Source organism: Marmota flaviventris, chromosome 9 (assembly GCF_047511675.1).
Source record: "Marmota flaviventris isolate mMarFla1 chromosome 9, mMarFla1.hap1, whole genome shotgun sequence".
NCBI classification, from domain to species: domain Eukaryota; kingdom Metazoa; phylum Chordata; class Mammalia; order Rodentia; family Sciuridae; genus Marmota; species Marmota flaviventris.
This window is the reverse complement of record NC_092506.1, coordinates 102,926,514-102,946,790: the sequence shown is the minus strand read 5'-3', so window position 1 is coordinate 102,946,790 and position 20,277 is coordinate 102,926,514. Positions and strand designations below refer to the sequence as shown.

At 37.9% G+C, this 20,277-nt stretch overlaps 1 protein-coding gene across 2 annotated transcripts in view; it reads right to left on the bottom strand.

The window, feature by feature from the left end:
• Ube4a (ubiquitination factor E4A) overlaps positions 1 to 19,847 on the bottom strand; it is a 34,182-nt gene extending 14,335 nt beyond the window's left edge. The window contains exons 1-13 of one of the 2 annotated variants that reach the window (XM_071616739.1): positions 19,763 to 19,816; positions 15,895 to 16,035; positions 15,011 to 15,172; positions 11,167 to 11,340; positions 10,370 to 10,482; positions 8,922 to 9,074; positions 8,290 to 8,449; positions 7,545 to 7,747; positions 7,149 to 7,340; positions 5,868 to 6,201; positions 4,385 to 4,505; positions 2,566 to 2,870; positions 962 to 1,094 (exon numbers count right to left, since the gene is read on the bottom strand). In XM_071616739.1, coding sequence (XP_071472840.1) covers positions 962 to 1,094; positions 2,566 to 2,870; positions 4,385 to 4,505; positions 5,868 to 6,201; positions 7,149 to 7,340; positions 7,545 to 7,747; positions 8,290 to 8,449; positions 8,922 to 9,074; positions 10,370 to 10,482; positions 11,167 to 11,340; positions 15,011 to 15,131 — 2,009 coding nt within the window. In that variant the 5' untranslated portion in view covers positions 15,132 to 15,172; positions 15,895 to 16,035; positions 19,763 to 19,816. Of the gene's footprint in view, positions 1 to 961; positions 1,095 to 2,565; positions 2,871 to 4,384; positions 4,506 to 5,867; positions 6,202 to 7,148; positions 7,341 to 7,544; positions 7,748 to 8,289; positions 8,450 to 8,921; positions 9,075 to 10,369; positions 10,483 to 11,166; positions 11,341 to 15,010; positions 15,173 to 15,894; positions 16,036 to 19,762 lie in introns of both variants that reach the window. The other variant, XM_027930524.2, reaches the window with a different exon arrangement.
• Positions 19,848 to 20,277: the final 430 nt, after the last annotated feature.

Sequence of the window (20,277 nt, the reverse complement as noted above, 5' to 3'; positions counted from 1 at the left end):
TTTTTTTTTTTTTTTGTGGTGCCAGGGATTGAACCCAGGGACTTGTACATGGGAGGTAAGCACTCAACCAACTGAGCTATATCCCCAGCCCACCATTTAACTTTTGAGATGACTGTTTACCAAGTATGAGGGTGAGTACTTAAGTTTCTATTTAATACTTAGCCATTCAACTTTCTTGTCTACAATAAGGCATTATTTAAAAAGTACTATTCTCTGACAGTTTCATCTTGGATAAACTTGCCTTGCCAGGCCTTCTGAGGGTAAAGATTAGGTTTCACTTATATTATCTACAATGCTGTAATGTTTGCCTAATCAATACTTTTTGGTTTATGACTAATTACGTTTGCTCAGTTCAGTGACAGGCTGGATTCTACCTACTTTTCATTGATGTGCCTAGGGGAACTGTGGGTCATTCTCTTTATTATGAAGCAATGTGCACTTCTGTACACAGAATTTGTTTCCTTTGGCCTACATATCAGAAAATGAAGAAAGCAATCCTAGAAGTCATAGTATCTTCCTTTGGGAAAGAGGGCTGGAGGTTATGAGTGGGAAGACCAGAGATCAGAAATAACATTGACCTAAGTTTACTGCTCATCCAACTCCGAACAGCAAGAACAAACTTATGTATCATACAATTAGTAGAGGAACATTAGCACCTGACTGCCACTGGTAAGGTTTCTGGCAGTACGGTAACTATTTTAACCAGGGACTAGCAGTGGAATTCCCATCAGGTACCTTAAATGCAGGTTCAAATTCTCTGTGGGCAAAGTCCTTTGCTTATTGTGCCTCTCAACAGTGGGATTTTTGGCTACCCATAAGGATGCTCAGGTGGTTCATTAATGTTAACATAACTTCTGAAGGCAACCCCTTATGATTCAGGCTTGTTTATTTCTTGATTTAGAAGTCTTCTGAATGTTTTGCAGCTCTAAACAGTGACAGAGCCAAGCTTTCAGCACTTCACCTTTCTATGCTCCCAGTGAAAATGGTGATAAAGTGAAGGACATGCTCCAAGGAATCTGCTGATGTCTCCAAGATGTCATCGGCAAAGCGGCGGAGAAAAATGAGGAAATCACCGAGGTTATCTGCAAAAAATTCTGAAAAAAAATATTCACTAGAATTAGCCAAATATCTGTCTGCTGGTATTAAGTAACATTTATATTCCTCTCTTTCATGTTACTTAATGAAGGGTTTAAAAAAAAAAAAAAATCAAAGGTCTTATTGGTCTTAGGATCTTCTTTAAATGTATGTCATTTTTAATTTTTATCCAAGTAAATATATGAACAGTAGTATACAAAATATTATTAACATTAACATGTGTTAACAGTACCAGGTTACAAGATTAATACAAGGTTAACCATAATTTAATTAATTCTTCAGGTATCTGAAGAATTGCTTATCAAGACTTTTACATTAGGTAACTATGGCAGCCAGCCTCTAGGATGATCCTCATTTCCTGGTATTCATGCCCTCACACAGTCCCTTCCCACATTCTTCTAGAGTAGAAGCTTCACCCTGCAGTATACAGTAGAAGTGATGGTATATCATTTCTAAGATTAGGTTATAAAAGCTTTTAGTTTTCACCGTGGTCACTCACTCTGGGGGAAACCAGTTACCTCATCATGAATGGTACTAAAGAGAGATGTGTGAGGCCTGGAGAAGAGGCTGTTGGCCAAATGTGCAAGAAAATGAGGTCAGTTAACAGCCACATGACAGGGCTTGTAAGTAGATCCTCCAGCTGTAGTTGGATCCTCAAATTCCTATGGCTCTGAATGACAGCTTGGATGCAATCTCAGGGGGTACTCTTGAGCCAGAACCATGCAGCCTAGTGTGCCTAAATTCCTTACCCATGGTAAGTGAAATAATATTTGTTGTTTTAAGCTGATATGTTTTGGGGTAATTTGTGATACAGCAATATTTGTCCAATACAGTGATCAAGAGAATTTAACCTGATTTGATGCATGTCTGCTAACCCCTCACTGACATATAAATACAATCTCCCTTTTAGGTTAACTGATAGAAGATTTTTTTTTCTTTCTAAAAAGAGCACAGGAGAGTTACAAATTTGTAAGTTGAATGACAAACCATATAAATGACAGAAACTAACAGCTATGAGAATCCTGGCTTCATTTAATCTTTTTTTTTTTTTTTTTTTTTTTGTACTGGGAATTGAACCCAGGGGTGCTTTATCACTGAGCTCCATCCTCAATCCTATTTTTTATTTTGAGACAGGGTCTCACTAAGTGCTGAGACTGGCCTTGAACTTGCAATCCTCCTGTCTCAGCTTTCTGAGTTGCTGGGATTACAGGCATGCATGTGCTACTGTGCCCGGCTTTGTTTTAATCTTTTGAAGACTGTTTTCTGATATGCACAGCAGTAGGGTCATAAGGCCAGAGAACATACTGTTAGTAACTTCATACTTTGATCAGTAGATATTTATAAGTTTGAGTTGTTTCTCCAAAAACAAATGATAACTAAGGAAAGATATCTTGAGGACTAAACTTCCAAAGTGACCCAGTTAAACTTAGATGGCTAAAAATAGGAAGTTCCCAAGGGAGAACTGCTTACCTGGCACATAAGCCAAAGAGCTGTAGCCATCTGGCAAAGGAAAAGTTAGCTCTATTGGCTGTGAGCCCTCATTGCCTATGGCCAGTTGAACCAGCAGAACAGCCATGGACACCTGCAAATTTAGGCAGTTTTGTAGCATCTGTGGCTCAGTCATGGCAGTCTTGGTTGAAAGATAGATGGTCATCAGTCGTTCAAACTGTTCACGGAGGTTGTCAGCAGCAGGGCTAGAACTCTGCTGAGCATCCCTCCAGGCAACCTGTAGCCGATGCAGATTTTGGTTGATTTTTACCATCTGATCATGCAACCTGCCCCCAAGAAAGCAGAAGAGACTGGGTCAGGAAGGCTCATAGGGAGATAGTCTAGTTTAGATCATTAGAGAAAAATAAATTCTCATTTATTTATTCTAGCATTCCCTGGGAAAATGTTACCAAGTATTCAACACAATTGAAGCTAATTACAAATAGTTAGCAGCCTTCAGCTGAAGTGCACAATTCAAACAGCTGCAACTTAGGTGAGCAGGGTATAAAGTGAGATATTATGTAAAATAAAAATTATTAGGCAAAGTACAAGAAGCCCAGCAGGATAGTTTTACACAACAAAAGTGCAACGATCGTGCTTTGAGGGATTATGAGGATGTCTTACAGTTAGTCTTCAGCTCTCTGTTTAAAATAAAATTAAACCATTCTTCATGAAAGTTCACCCAAATATTCTCTACTGAAAGGAAGACCTATAATTTAAAGCTAAGGATAACTGATTCTATGTGTATAATCCAAAATTATTTCCTTTGATCCTATAGGTAATGTCTAAGGCCAGCTAAGAAACTAGATGACATTCATTTTTGTGTTTGAATCTAGATGGTTAAGTAGATTAAGCACATGCTGAACATTGTCTTATTTAAAATGTCTTATTAGAGAGTTACAAGGTTTCTTTGTCCAAACCTCAAAGAAGTTAAAAACGCTTTATTAGAGAGTTTTCTATATCCACCATTTTTCGGTAATTTGCTGGTTTTTGAAAAATGCCTTTTATTAATTTAAGTATCCTGAGAAGGCATTAAAAACTGCTATTCCTTATACCATTTCCAAGAGCGAGTTGCTACCTCCCACCCTTATTTATGCTGAAAGTCACACTTAGTTAAAAAGGGGGAAAAATTATAGTGACGTAAGGCTAGTCAGAACTAGATCCCTTTGGAAAATTTTAAACTACAGTTCTCAAACCTTCACACTTCTAGAATCTTCTTTATCTTAGATACATAGATGGTCTCACTGGAATCCTTTATTAACATTTTCTTAATTTTTGCCAATTCTGTTTCTTGGCTTTTTCATCAGAAGTAGTAAGTAGCAAAATTTTCAAGAGTAGAAAATGAAACAGAAAATAAAAATAATTCCATTTCCTAAATGACAACAGGAAGACAATGATCTAAAATTTTGAAAATGTAGAAAAAAAAATAGTGTATCTTTAATTTAAAAAAGTTAACAGGTCAAAAATCGAAAATAAATTTAACTGGACAAAGCTGATTCGTGTAAACAAAAATAAATTCAAATAATTCTCTTTTCCTGCTAGATTTTCTAATGCTAGCCTTGAGAATTAAACTCTCTCGTTTTTTTAAAGAATTTAACCTTTATTTTACTTATTAGTTTGTATGTTGTTCTGAGGCTTGAACCCAGCGCCTCACCTGTGCTAGGCAAGTACTCTACCACTAAGCTCCAGCTCCAGCCCCTAGAATAATTCTCTTAAGACTCACTTTCAACCTTCTGGTTGTAGACACAACTAAATAGTTCATTCCCAAATAGTTCTTTTCTAGTGACAGCAAAAGAATTACCTGTGAAATCCCAAGTACAAGGTATACTCTGTCAGTGCAAGGTTCTCTGTTACAAGGTTGTAGTTCTGGGGAAACTTTGGCTCCTGCACAGCTGGGATCAAACAGGTTTCTTTGTCCAAACCTCAAAGAAGTTAAAAGCAATGGTAAATGGCTTGCCACAGACATGAATCTTGGTCTCCAGTCTCCCCTTATTCTTGTTCAGCTTCCATACTAAACCAGTGACAACTTCTTTAAAACAAATCTCATCACATTACTTTCTCTAAAAATATCTTTTATCTACAGAAATAGTTAAATCTCTTGCTTAATCAATGAAATCACCAAAAATTAAAAATAAGTATAGTACTGTAATTTTTCCAAGTGATAGGCAATGGACCAATTGTATTTATTTTATGCTTTTCTATATTTAATATTATTTGCTTTTGAGAAGTATCATTTTTATAATTGCAAGAATCACAAAACTGGAAGAAATATATCAAAATTAAGAAGGGATTTGTTCTGCATGGCAGAATCATGAGTCCTTTATTTTCTTTTTTTCATTTCTCTGAATTGCTCAAGTTTTTCCAATCTGGCCTTAACCTTCTTTTTCCTCAGACCCATTTTCTCCACTTCCTACCACCCACTTCTCATCCTCCTCTGCTCTAAGATACCTGGAACGTCTCATCATTCCTTACTCATGACTTTCCACAGCTTTTACTTCTATGCTTGCTATTTCCCTTTGTATAGACTCTTGCTCCTTTGCCTGGTAAAACCCAACTTATCTTTCAAGCTCAGCTATGAAGACCTCCGACTCCTGCAGAATCGATTACTCACTCTTTCTGTGTTCTCAGAGCTTAGTTCTATGGCACATTAAAATTACCTGACTTTTTCTGGAGCCTCTGCAAAGAGGATGGCAGCTGTATTTTATTCATTTTTGTAAAGGATGAATGAATGAATACTGAAGGCTGCCATATCCAGAGAGGTCTCACTAAAGCACAACATTTAAAAGCTAAAGTGTTGATTTTAGAAAACTGCTAGCAGAAGACAACAGTCATTAATATGGTATTATGTAAAAATGTGGATGAGTAACCGATGTGATTCTGTAATGGAAAGTAAGACCTAAGTTTCCCTACTTCCTACTTCAGATTTATATTCAAGAATCATGTGGACAAAGTTAGTCAGTAACCATGGGGATGAGATTATATATCTGTAAAAATAGTTCCTGGGTACCTGAGTTGAAGTCAAGCAGTAATACTGATTTGTTTGCAAGAATATCCCCATGACATGTTTAGAAATTTTCTCTGTCTACTTTATTTCTGATAAATTGTATAATATGCCAAGAAAAAAAAAATTAAACCTTTTTTACACCTCATTTTTTTTTTTTGAGAAAGAGCTACTTTATAAAAAAGGATAAGGGAGTGAATGCCTTAGAAATTATACACACACACACACACACACACACACACACACACACACACACAGTTCTGAGAAGGCCAGTTCCCCCTACCTCTCATGTGTACATTTTTTATTTTTCGTTCTTCATCATTTAACTCCTTCAGGGCACAGTAAGTAGGATTAAAGGTGAGAAGCCGAGAGGACTTGGGTTTGCAAAATGGCTGGCATAGCTTCAGGAGAGCAGCACCCAGATTCAGAAAGAAGGCATCCGAGGCATACATCTGGAAGAAGATTTCTGGCATCTGATTGGCCCAAATCTTGGTGCGGCCTGCATTTGCATGCAAACAGTTTCCCAGCCAGGATAAGATACAGTGTTTGGTTTCTGGAGAGAGCTGGAGTAAGTTCTTCAGCATCTGGTAGATCTTTTCATGGAACTGAGCCATGAACTGTTTGACCAGAAAACACAACCACAGAACATTCCAATTTCACATTTAATTATTTTCTTACTCTCAAACCTTAGCAACTGGCAGTTTCCAAAAATATGCTAATCCTAATCTTTCCCCTCATTCTCCTTGAGCCCCATTCCCTGATTTTAATTTTTAAAAATGTTTCTGGGTATTTAGGAGAAATTTTCTGATCAGCTGCCAAATTGCACACAGCATTACTTAGTTTCATAGCAGTATTTGCTAAACTTTTTCAGCAAAGCACTAGATTATAGTTTTGGCTTTGCTTGTCATATGGTCCTTGAGGCAGTTATTCAACTTTACCATGGTAGCATAAAATCAAGCCACAAACAATACATATATGAATGGATGTGGCCGTGTCCAATAAAATGTTATTTAAACAAAAAAAAAAAACAGGTGACAGGTTGGGTTTGATCACTGCTATAGTTTGCCAACAACTGTTTTACAAAGCTGTGAAGATTAAATGGTGAATGGGAGACTTAAACTATTCCCACTTCAACCATTAAAATGTCTCATGTTGGCCAGATCTCTACTATAATTTATGTCAAGAGGCCCAAACAGAAAGGGCATAGGTCGAGGAAAAGAAAGGGGGATGGAGAAAGGGAGTTATATAAGCTGAGGTTCAGTCAAAAGATTTTAGGAGCTAAGTGGTAAGAAATAGTTCGGTGACAAGAGCAAGAGTTGAGGGGAAGTGGAAGTGCTACCACATAGGGCAAGAGTCACAACAGCTTATTCTCACCCTAAATGGTTTTACCTCCTGCTCTTAGCACATGCTAAAAGAGGGCAATTTCTTCACATCATTATGGAGAAAGTCATCCATACCAATTTGCTTTCCTAAAGAGGCTCAAGCAGCCTTATGTGTATGTGGTTCTTGAGGACATACACAATCTAAGACCAGGGGGCTAGGATATCCCAGGAAACAGTTCGACCTGATGGATGTTGGCCTCCTGTACTTTGATCTCCTGAGGACTGGACCGAGATGGATTCAGGAAGTAGCCATGATTTTCTACCACACCCGGAGTCTTTAATAAGCAGGAGATATTCAGAATGACTCCCAGCAAGGTCTTCTGGTACATCTGCCCATTGCTTGGGTCCTTAGGTTGAATGTACTCTACAAAAACCTGTAGGAGAAGATAAGTACTATTTGTCTGCATGGTAAGATAAAGACAATAAAGTGAGAGGGCCTCAAAGAGTTTTGTCTATACAACCACCAATCCAATTTTCTCTTATTCTATAAGTAATAGTATAGAATCCTCAGGACAAGGAAGCATCAAGTATTAATTAAATCTCCAATACAATGAATACATACCATCTTTCAGACCTACCTTTGCCATATCCTTTTGCCTAGTGAAATAGAGAAGAATATCTAGATATGCATACAACAGGATCTGGCACAGCTCCAGATCTTTTATTCGGCCCAATAAAATATCAAACACTGGAATCATGACTTCAGGAAATGTTCGAACTTCCTCATCTAGTATCAAGGCTTCAATGACCTCTTCTAGAAATTCAGTTACATCTTCAAAATCTAACAGAAGACATGAAAGAGAAAGGAGGCCATAGGAATTTTTATATGTTTTACACGCTGGTACTCTTTCTCTCCTTCTTTGAGGTGCTGGGGACTAAACCCAGGGCTTTGCACATGCTTGGCAAGTGCTCTACCGCTAAACCATATCCCTATCTTCACAAACTGGTTCTTTTTCTTTTCTTTTTATACTGTGGATTGAACCCAGGACCACTGAGCTACATTCTCAGCCCATTTACTTTTACTTTTGAGAAAGGGTCTTGATAAGTTGCTGAGGCTGACTTGAACTTAAGAGCCTCTTGCTTCAGCTACCCAAGTTGCTGGGATTACAGGCCTGTGTTACCACATCGGCTACACAATGGCTCTTTACTCTTCTCAAACTCTTTGATAATTCTATTGTTATCAACTCCAAAGATCAAAGTGTGAGGTCTCTTCCTTAATTTATACCAGAACCATAATGGTGCTGAGGCTTTCTAATGAAATTAGAGAAATTTTAAATTTGGAAATCAAAATGTAGAAGCTCAAAGATCTTCTTATGCACTCACGGGCTCCTTGGATGGCTTCCAACATCAAATCTACCAATTGTTCATGGATGTTTTGGTCAACATAGATCTCTGGGGTGAGGAGAACTGTTCGGGTATTTGACACAGTGAGGTTCCTGCACTGTACTGCAAAGGGTAGCAGGTTCTCTGGAACTTTGGTAATCTGCAAACATAAGGAAGAAAGGGAAGAGTAGAGCTTTAGGACCTGGAAAAAGGGTAGATATAAATAGAATGGAAAAGACACCGTGTCCCAAAACAATATTGGTCTCTTGTGGATGTCTGCAAATTCATGACAAGACTTGTTCTTTGGCTTAAAAATCACCTACCTATTAAAATTCCAATCTGGAAGTGTCAAGTTCCTATTCTAATGCTTACACCTCAATGGAAATGAATTTATCACTTTACTTTTATTTTTTAAGGGTGTGATATGTAAAGAAGTTTGTAGAGAGAATGGGAGGTATTGGTTAAATGGGGAAAGAGATGAACTCCAATCCACAGAAAGGAGATTAAATTAGAAGACAAAGATACTATAATGTATACAAATCAATATGAAAGACACTGATTCAACTCTGACTTATATGCTAAAGTTATACCCAAGAGGATAATAAAGCATTAAATAGGAATTATTCTTTTACCTCTTCCTTGGCTCTTTGGAAGCAGGAATAAAGGTAACAAAAAATGTGCCTCTCTCCTGCATCTCGATCAGCAGACAGATTTAATGTTGTAGAAGAAGTCATGTTAATCAAGTGGTTTCCTGGATCTTGAAGTAATAAGCGAGCAAAGATGGCCTGTTAAGAAAAATAAACAAATTAAACAAATTCAAAGTTAATCTTAGAACATAAAGAGGTAAAATAATTTTGACAATAGGTTATTACAAGAATCACAAGGTTTAGAGTGAAAAGGAAAAAAGGACCCAGTATCTTATTACTTTAGAAAATGTTAGAAAATAATCGTATATGTAAAGTTATTCTAAATAAAGCCTAAAGTGTTTGGCATAGAACAGGCATTAAAAGACTATTTGTTGAATGGTATTGAGAATCAGTGATTGAACTTACATGTGAAATCTATTACTCTATGTGATTTCTGGCTTCACTCGAAGATACTCAAAATGTGTAAAGTTAAACTGCAAGTTGTTAAGTGTCTTTCCAATCAAACTTTTATCTCTTTAATATTAATCAGGTATTTGGAAGGTACAATGCACTTGCCATGGCTTGGATTCTCCCAAAGATTTATATGTTAAAGACTTGGTCCCTAGGTTAGTGCTGTTGGGAGATGGTGGAACCTTTTAGGAAGTGGAGCCTACTGAGAGGTCCTTAGATCATTGCCCTGAATGTTGAATGGGATTGTCATATCCTAGTCTCTTTCTCTTTGCTCAAAGGTCCATAATAAAAGCAGTTTTGCTTTACCACATGCTCCCACCATAATGTACTGCCTTATCACAGGCCCAAAACAAGGGGGCCAATGGATCATGGACAGGAATCTTCAAACGGGGGTAAAATAAACTTTCTCTTTATAAGTTACTTCTCTTTGTATTACGTCAGAGTGATGGAAAGCTAACAGCATTCTGGATTTTGCAAGGATATAAAGAAGAAAGAGGGCTATAGATACTGCACAGTGGTAGAGCACTTGCCTACCATGGGTAAGGCCACGGATTGGATCCTTAGCATCTTAAAACCACCCCCACCAAAACCAAAGCACAACAAAACAACAAGAACAAAAAACCCTAAGAAGATAGAGATGAGTTTTGTCCTAAAGAATTGAACAGTCTGACAGGTGAGATCAGACAGGTGCCTAAAAAAACACAACATGAAACAGAAAGTGACAATTCTCATTAAGATACATAGAAAGATTAGGAGGATGTAACTCCTATTTGGCAAGCTTTGTAAATAAGATGGCATTTTAACTGTTTGTAAATAATGGGGTATATTTGGATATGTGGCCATAGTAGCGAGAAGATTCCAAAGAAACCAAAAACAACATGAGAGATGGAGGTAAGCAATGTCACAGTTAGAGAATGGTGAGTACAATTTGACTGTATGTTAATTTTTACTGAGGGCACCTGTTAAGAACATAAAAATGGTACCTGCTCAACGTTGCTCATATCAAGCCAGTCTTGATCTTCCAGTTCTACTGCCATTTCTTCCAAATACACACAACGGCTGGGGATGCCATTCCCACTTTTCAAGCTAGGATCACCTGGGAAGTAGTTTTAATCTGATAGGTTAAGGACACTGGGGCAATGTTCCTGGTCTTATACAGACCACTATTTTTTTTTTGGGGGGGGGGTGTCTTTTTTTGAGACAGGACCTTGCTTTGGTGCAAAGAATGGCCTTGAATTCCTGGGACCTTAGGTGCATGTAATTATACCCAGTTCCAGATAGTTAATCTTGATAGCCTTTCTCTTAAATCCAGGTTTGATCCAGGTAATACCAGAGTGATCTTGATACACAAAGCAGTATCTAAAGATTTAAATCCTCCCTCCCTAGCTACAGAGCACCAGCTTTGTTATAAACCTATTGTCATGACATTTAAAGAGTAAATCCCAGACACTGTTCTAACTTTGGGGTTTAACTACAGATATAGCACAGTGGGAAATCACTGTCTAATGTCCCTCAGGGTTCCATGTGAGAAGAAAATGGGTTTGATTACTATTTCCATTTTCCTCTAAAGGTAGTTAATGCAAGTAGTTACATGGCCTAATCATTATCAAAAAGGGAACAAAAATTATATCTGTCTAAATACTGCTTTTAGGTCATATCAAAAGCTTTATAGAAATATAAACACCATGCTCCAGGGAGTACTGTGAAATAATTTAACCACTAGATGAAATAGCTGGAAAGACAGAAGAATGAACAGATTGGCTATAAGTCTATAACTCACTGTTATCCAGAGTAATGAGGAAGATCCTTTGGATCATGTGATTGATGTTGAGTTGCTCACATATCTCTTGCTGTGACCGGAATGAGCGGCTGATCTCAGCCACAGAGTAATCAAATTCATCCAGGCTCTCTGACACACTATTATCCGAATCATCCGGGCTAGCTGGGAGTTCATCTGTCAGAACATGTAAGCTGTTAAACATCCATCTCCCTTTCTTTTAGAGAGAACCAAGGCTACTACCAAAATAATGAAAAATAGGATAATTTCAGATGTGAAACATGTTAATCATCTAATTAGTGAATATCTCAAGTCAGGCAAGTTAAGTGCAGGATTCTGAAATCCCTGGCTATAAATCTTACCATATTTTTCAAAGCAAAAGTTTTATTACTTCTACCCATAATTGTACTCCACACTGCTGGGGGAAAAAAAAAAAAACAGCTTCACCTTCCTTATAGAATCCTAGTGAAGAAAGAATTACCTAATACATTAAAGTGCCTGTAATTATTTTAAATGTCTGGCTTTTTCCAGGAGACACATTTGTTTTAATAACTCAAAACTGTACAGGAGGAGCTGGGGTTGTGCATCAGTGGTAGAACGCTTGCCTAGCATGTGTGAGGCACTGGGTTCGAGCCTCAGCACCATATTAAAAATAAATAAAATAAAGGTATTATGTCCATCTATAACTAAAAAACAAAACAAACAAACACAAAAAACCGCACAAAACGGTACAGGAAAATATAGTATAGAAAGTCTCCTCTGAACCACTTCCCTACAGTCAAACCACTCAACTTAGCTGTGTTCCAGACTCTTATTTTTCTCTTTTTGTGTTCATTATTGTGGTTTTTCTTTTTTCTAAAAAATGGGATCACATAATACATAATGCTCTTTAGCTAGCCTTTTAACATGTCCTCCCCACCCCCACTGAGGCAGGGTCTCCCTATGTTGCCGAGATTGGTCTTGAACTTTAGATCCTTCTGCCTCAGCCTCTCAGTAGCTAAGATTTTACAGGGATATGTCACTGTGCCCAGCTCTCATTCCTTTCAGTAGCTGCACTATATTGCATTTATCTTACATGCACTGTAACTAATGTAGCTGCCGAAACTCTAGGTTTATTCATTGCCTGATTTGGTTGTTTCCAACTTTTTTATAATTTCAAATAATACTGCACTTAATGTAACTCTTTGTTCACTTGTGTATTTCTATAGGATAAATTCATAGAAGCAGAACTGCTGGCTCAAAGGACTTGAACACTTTTTTTTTTTTTTTGCAGTGTTAGGGATCAAACCCAGGGTCTCACCCATGCTAAGTAAGCACTTTATCAATTGAGCTACATCTCTAGCCTGAGCCTGGCCACTTAAAAAGTTTAACATATACTAGTAAATTGCCCTCAAAGATGCACTGATTTATATGCCTACCCACTAGTATATGAGGGAATGTCTGGGGCTGGGAAAGTAGCTCAGTGGTAAGAGCCCCTGGGTTCACTTCCCAGCATTGGGGGGAAAAAAAAAAACCTGAGAATGTGTGTTCGAATCTCATAAATTTCTTTTTTATTTTCTTTCTTCCTTTTCTTCTTCTTCTCCCCGCCCCCCCCAACCCCCCAGTGCTAGGGATTGAACCTGAGGGCTCTATCACTGAGCTACACAGCCAGTCTTTTTTATTTTTTATTTTTAGATAGGGTCTTGCTAAGTTGCCCAGACTGACCTAGAACTTGCAATCCTCTTGCCCAGTTTCCTGAGTTGCTGAGATTATAGGCATGTGCCACTGTGCCCATTAAATCTTCAAAAATTTCACAGGTAAAAAAATGACCTAATTCAAGCCACATGTGGTGGTATATGCCTATAATCCCAACAACTCAGGAGGTTGAAACAGGAGTATCACAAGTTTGAGGCCAATCTCAGCAACTCAGCAAGGCCTTAAGCAACTTAGATTCTGTCTCAAAATAACAAAATAAAAAGAACTGGGGATGTACCTCAGTGGTTAAGTACCCCTGGCTTAAATCCCCAGTACTAAAAAATAAAATAAAATAAAAATGACATAATTGTTATTTTAGTAGGCTCAGCTGGGCATGGTGGGCACACATATGGCTCATGCCTATAATCCTAGAAATTTGTGAGGCTAAGATAGGAAGACGGAGGAATTTAAATTTGAGATTGGCCTGGGCAACTTAGTAAGATCCTGTCTCAAAACAAAACAAAACAGCATTAAAAAAGTGAGATTGGTGCACACCTGTAATCCCAGTAACTCAAAGAGGCTTAGGCAGGAGGATCATAAGTTCAAAGCCAGCCTCAGCAACTTAGTGAGGCCCTAAGTAACTTAGTGAGACCCTGTCTCAAAATAAAAACTAAAAAAGCCTGGGGATATTGCTCAGGGTTCAATTCCCTATACTTAAAAAAAAAAAAAAAAAAAGTGAGATTGGATTTTTTCATCATTTGATTATTGTATATAATATATAAGTTGTTTGTTACAGCATTTTTTTTTTTTTCCCTCCCTGGTTTCACTTTTTCCTTATTGACTGAGTCCCTTAAATTTGTTTATAAAGACTGCCTCTTAGAATGCACTCATGTTGAATGATTATAACAGTCAGTACTATAAAAGCCATATGAACTCATATTTCTTTTCTCTTGATAGGATGGGTATTCTGAAAGTCCAGACAAAACTCTCAGAACTAAGAGTTGCTTTAGTATTTTGAGTTCTGAGTTTAGTAAAAGTGAACTTCAATTTTGGAGGTCAAAGGTTTTGGCAAAGTACTAACTGGTGGTGGCAAACAGTTTGGACCTAGTGGCACAATAAAATCAGCATAAACAAACTAAAATGATGAGTTGCCAAAATAGTAACAGAAGGGCATGTGCCTCTGCCTCATTCCCACAGTTTGCCATTTGCAATGCTCTCCACTCGCCAGCCTTACGTCTATTTACTGCTGGTTAAGAAGTTAGCATTGCACTTGTCTCTTGCTTCATCTATCACTCTGTCTACTATAGATCTGTCTTGCCTTTACCTCCTTTTTCTTCACCCCTAATCATAAAGCAAGGACAACTCTGCTATGCATCTGACATTTTTAAAAAATGAAAAAAGGGAAAATATAAAATTCTCCTTTTCTCAAAAGAGAAACACCATTATTCTTTTTGGACAGAGGAGAAAGGACAAATTTGTAGTTTAAAGATTGTGAATGTTCTCAAGACACTATTATATTTAAGAGATACCATAGTAATTATTTTAATCTATGTCTCCTCATAGGAGAAGGAAATGAACTTGACCTTAAATTTGATTTAAAATGAGGTAAGCCACTTTTCTGGTGAGAGATCATTCTGATTTTGTTTCAAAACAGTTTGTTTTAACAGTACTAAGCTACAAAAGAGAGGCAGAAGAACAGAAGAAGTACTTCGCTTGAGAAAGCCTCTTAAGTACTAGGTAAAATGCTTTTATAAATTTTCCTTTTATATCTGCTGTCTACAGCTGCTTGTGACTTGTTTTCATACCTACCACCTTGGTTTCCTATGTTAAAAAAAATTTTATTTAAAAAACTTTTACTAGGCTCTTTTTTTTTTTTTAATGAAGCAGCTTGACAACTTTAGGATTACAACTGGCATGTGTCCCTGTGTAACCACCAGTTATCTGATTTCTTTCTAAAAAAGAAGAAAAGGGGAAGGGAAGGCCTCCCAAACAAAAAATCAACAGCAAAAATAAATAAATAAATAAATAAACTTCTGTCCTAAACAGACAGACAAAAAACAACTTCTGCCCCAAACTTAAATTCCAATTATAAATTAAGTGTCCAAAGATTACTTAATTTGGGAAGACTCCATTCTAGGTTATCTCATCCGCTGCTACTGACTCCTTCACTTACCAGATTGCTGCTTCAGCTGCTCTTTTTGGATTGCTGCAAACTGCTTGGCATCAGCCAGGGAGCCAAAAAGAGCAGCAAAGGGGTTACTTGAGATGTTGTTGTTATTCTCCTGGTCTGTCATTTCACTTTAAGGTATCCTCCATCCAGACCTAGGGGGAGGGGCTATGCAAAGAACAGGTATTAGACTCAGAAGGGCAGACAACGTAACAGCTATAACTTACTATTTCCTCCCCACCGCCACCCCCCATTTAAAAAATACAATTAAAAAGGCTTTGGCTCAAGATTTGTCAATTCCCATTTCAAAACTCAAGATGTTTCTGGCAAGATGGTTACAAACCCGCCAACTGAACATGATGGTCTGATCTGGGGATAGCTAAAACCACAAAGTCTAAAAAAATGTTCAGCTGGAATGCATTTATCTGTCCACATGTTTCCATCTGCTATACCTTTAAGAAAATAGGTTAAACAGAATTATTGAAGTGGTAGAGAGAATTTCTATTAACTGTAACAACAACATGGTACTTTGAGACCTATGGATTTCTATTAAGTCTCTATGCTGGCAGACTAGTTTTCATTCACCATGGGAGGACAAGGTGGAACCCGCTCAGACTTGTATGACTTAAGGTTGAAGCTGGGAATTCCTTAGCTACAAACTCTGGGATTTGGAATGACAAATCAGGACTGGAACTAGATGAGTCTTTAATATATATTAAGGAATTGCTCTCTCATAGTGGGCCTGAAACTGATATTTATTCAATTAAAATCTAAAGAGTCTTTGCTTAATTTTATTTCTACATTTCACTGTTTATCTGATTTTTTACAATACCATAGAAATAAAAATTTCAACTGTCAGGTGTACTGTAGAACATGAAATTGTTAGATACCTCAAACGTGTTTAGAAGGGCTGACTTAGCCTGCATTTGTATTCTTCTGATTACATATCCTCATTCAAGGTCAAGTGGAGTCAGTGGTACAATGGGATGTACAGAGCTCTCTGAAAGGCTTTTCCCCATAAAAATACAACACTGAAAAGGGTGGGAAGAGACATAGGGCATGAATATTCTGCTTATAAGGATGTTGCTACAAGGACAGAGCCTTAGAAAGAATGTGGGCAGGGGTATAAGAAAAAAAAAGTTTGATCTACTCTTAGTTTATTGAGGAGAGACTCCTTATAGAATCATATGAACAAAAGCTAATGCAAATCATAAAGTTACCCTTAATTACTAGAGGAAAAGAGTTTATAACATTTCTGAACAATTCTTCACATCTTCTGCTATTTTTCTGCATAAGAGCTAATGGTTAATTAGCTGTAATAACAGGCAGAATGTCTAGCCTCCTTGCAGTATGATGTAGGACCCTACTGACTCAAGGAATTGAAATGTCAGCTACTGCTCTCTATGTATTTTATTTTTTGCCATGTATATTTTAATTAATTAATTAATTTTTGTGCTATTGGGGATTAAACCTAGGGGCCCTCTCCCACTGAGCTACATCCCCAGTTCTTTTTACTTTGAGACAGGACTTGCTAAGTTGCCTGGACTGGCCTTGAATTTGTGATCCTCCTGCTTCAGTCTCCTGAGTTGCTGGGATTAAAGATGTGCACCACTACATCCGATTTACCATGCATATTTTATTTGAGGTAAATGTGAAAAAGGATGCCTATTTAGTGTTGGAATTAACAATAGTCCTCAAGATGGCTTTCCCCCATGTAACCACTGCACAAGTTTAATTATCACTTCTAATTCAAGTGGAGGTACCATAAATTGTCTCACTGTTAGTTGGCTAATATCAGAGATACTGTGCATTTCAAGGTAAGGCAGTAAGTAGCAAAAAGTGTAGCAAGCTTCTGGTTTTTTTTTTTTTGGTCTCCAAAACAATGTCCCATTTTTTCAACATGACACCCTCAAAATTTTCTCTGGATATTCATTCCACTCAGTTCATGGGTTCCAAATGGGTTGTGTATAGGATGTGTATAGGAGTCTGGTCTTCTTAAAGAGTATGGCCAAAGTGACTGATCTAAGAGTTGGCATAAGACCTTATCAAGGCCTGTAAGAGTCAGGCTTTTAACTGAACCTATAGAAAAGGGAACTCTTTCTTTCCTGTTTGGTTGCTAGACTTGTAAGATAAAACCTAGAGTTGCCATCTTCACAATATTTAAAAAGGCTGATCTTACTAAATTAACAAAGAGAAAAACAGTTGAGAGATGGAAAGAGAAAGTTTTCCACACTTCTCAGTTATAAAATTCAATACATTCCTCTAAATTGCATAAGCCAGTTTGAACATTAAAAAAAAAGAAAAAACAAAAAAACGCTGAAGAGTCCAGATCATTGCAAAGAAGATGCACCATCATGCAGAAAGGAATCTGAAAGCCAGGAATACAGAATATATGGCACAGGCTCTCAAGACCACACACAGAAATAGAGCATTTATCACCATATATGGCATTATGTCCTTCTTTCTCAACACTTCTCTGCCCCATTATATAGAACTGCTACTTTTCTATTACAACTTTATCTATATTTTTTCCTGAGAGTTTCAACTTTCTATATTGTATCCCTAAGCAGATTTTCTGCTTTACTAAACTGTAAACTCTTGGAGTACAGGTTCATATCTGATTAATTTTTCTTCATGTTGGAATTATACTTCACAATCACAAAATCCTAAGTAGATATTTATTGAATGACTCAATCTGACATGTAATTATTCCTGAACCCCTTGTCATCAATAGCATTACTCATGATCCTACTTCAAGGTTAAGGGCTTTACTCCTTGTCTTGGGAATGCAGTGGAAGGCAAGTTACAGACCAGGCACTGTGGCTCTTTTGTTTCTAAAGATGTGTAGAATTAAGAATGAAAATATATCTGTTATCTCAAATGTCTGTTGAAAACAAAAAAGGTTTATGCCTACCTCTCTGAACAACTTACTTCCTCCTTTCCTTTCTTTCTTTTGGTGGTGGTGGGGTGGTGGTACCTGGGGATTTAACCCAGAGGCACTTCACCACTGAGTTACATCCCCCAGCTCTTGTTATTTTTATTTGGCAACAGGATCTCTAAATTGCTTAGGGCCTCATAAAGTTGCTGAGGCTGGCCTTGAACTTGCACTCCTCCTCTCTCAGCATCCTAAGTTGGTGGGATTACAAGTGTGTGCCACGGCACCTGGATAAGCTCATCTTTTTCATATGTACTTAATATCTATGCAAATTCTTCATAGAAAAAAGGCTAAACTGCATTAACTGCTTACAGGAAAAAGGAGGACTGATCGCTTGAGGAGAACCTTTGTGGAGATACTGGCTTAGATTTATTCAATGAACTTACAAAGTAAATAAGAGTACCTAGATATCACCCACTCCAAAAGAAAGGTCTTTTAAAATGGAACCTTGATATTTTGTTTTAATATTCAATAATGCCCTATTTTAATCCTCGTATTTTCAATTTCCATACAGAGATACAACACTATCCTGTTGTCAGTCTTTGGTGTGGTACAACTAATAATCTTCAGAAGCTTTTGAATTTGATTTTGAATATTTCTGAATAAGCCCTCCTTGAAAACAAATTTTACAATGTATACCCACTGAAAGGGTCTACATCTATATATATCTACCTCTGGTTCTATAGAATTCTTTCACCCTCCCCAGAATCAAGTTTGTTTATAAGCAGTGCTAATAATCCTTTAATGGCCACTGTCAGCTCTTGTGAGCACCCAAATGTTTTAAAACCCCAGTTGACACTATGTTTAAACAGAAATATTTGAAACACTTTGTAAAACTTGAATTGTTAAAATCAAGGCTTGTGAGCTGTAGGTGTAGCTCAGAGGTACAGTGTTTGCCTAGCAAGTGTGAGACCTGGGTTCAATCCTCAACACCACAAAATACATCCATATATATATATATATATATATATATATATATATATATACACATACATACATACATAAACAAACAAATCACACTCTTTTAAGTCAATCCTGTAAAGTCTCTGTTCTTACAAAGAATAAACAATACATCAAATAAAAATAGGTATAAAAAATGCTACCAGTGTAATATATTCTACCCAATAATACTTTCAGGTGATGCTAAAGTAGCAACAAATCCTTTCAACACATCTGTATGCAAGCTAGAAAGACCTTATCAAGTAAGAACTGTGGTACCCAAACAGTTAATGATGGTGAAGCTAAAGACATTTCTGCTCTGGACGTAAAAAACTGATCCCAAAGGGAATACCCATTAAACATTAGCTCCTGAGCTGTGATCAATTTTAGGACTGTCCTCTGAACCCAACAAAACATGAAGCAGAGTGCCAGGAGCCCATCATTTGCCTTAAGAACTGTCAATATTTTGCCATAAGTACTCAACTGGTTTGATCACTATGTCTGGTGCTTAATTTAACCCTCTTGGCATATGGCTATCTATTGTTTATTCTATATTTTATCCCTCCGGATTCCATAAGGGATTCACTGGGAGGAGGGAGACCCACCCTCAGGGAGCATGTTTTAGAGAAAGGAAGTCAAAAGATATTCTGGCCTTTTCCAGGAGAGGTGTTGCAAAGGGGGACAGAAATGTGCTGAGAAATTAGAAGTTGGAGCAATGTAAAGGTTTCCGAATCAGGGTCAAAGTTCACGAAGGGGAGAGGGTCTCTGGTTAGAAATGCACAGGAGAAGGAATTTGGAAGAGGCCTGTGCTGGCATTCGACTGGGAGAAAAGCTGCCACTGAAGACTCAACGGTCTCCTACCCTCAAGCTAAGTTCTCTCTTACCAGAGCCTGAAGGGCCAGCAGCGACGACACGACAGTCTCAGGGGCCAAAGGGTTCCCACTTCCGACTCAGCATGGCAACCGGAGCTGACATCATCACTAAGCGCCTGGGCGTGTGGACTCTCACCTCCGCGCCGGAAGCGGGATGCGTCCGCCCTTGCAGACAAATGGCACGCAAACACCCCCACTGCGCACGCGCTAGCTTGTTTGAAGCCTGCTGGGGCGGGGCGGAAGTGGCCGAAAATGGCCCTGGGATCGGGTTGGGGTCGGAGGTGGGGTCTGTTGGGCGAAGTGGTTTGGAAGTTAGTGGTATATGAGGGTGGTCTTTGGAAATCGTAGCATCTAGCGCAGATATAACTTTGTGATCTCTGGCTCTGGTCGTAAACTCTGTAGGGATTTTCCCACTGGTACCATACCTTTCCGAAGCAGTTTCTGTAACTTTTCGTAGATTATTATTTGTGAAGCAGTAACAATGACAGCAGTAACAACTAAGATTTGAGCATGTGTAGGTGCCAGGT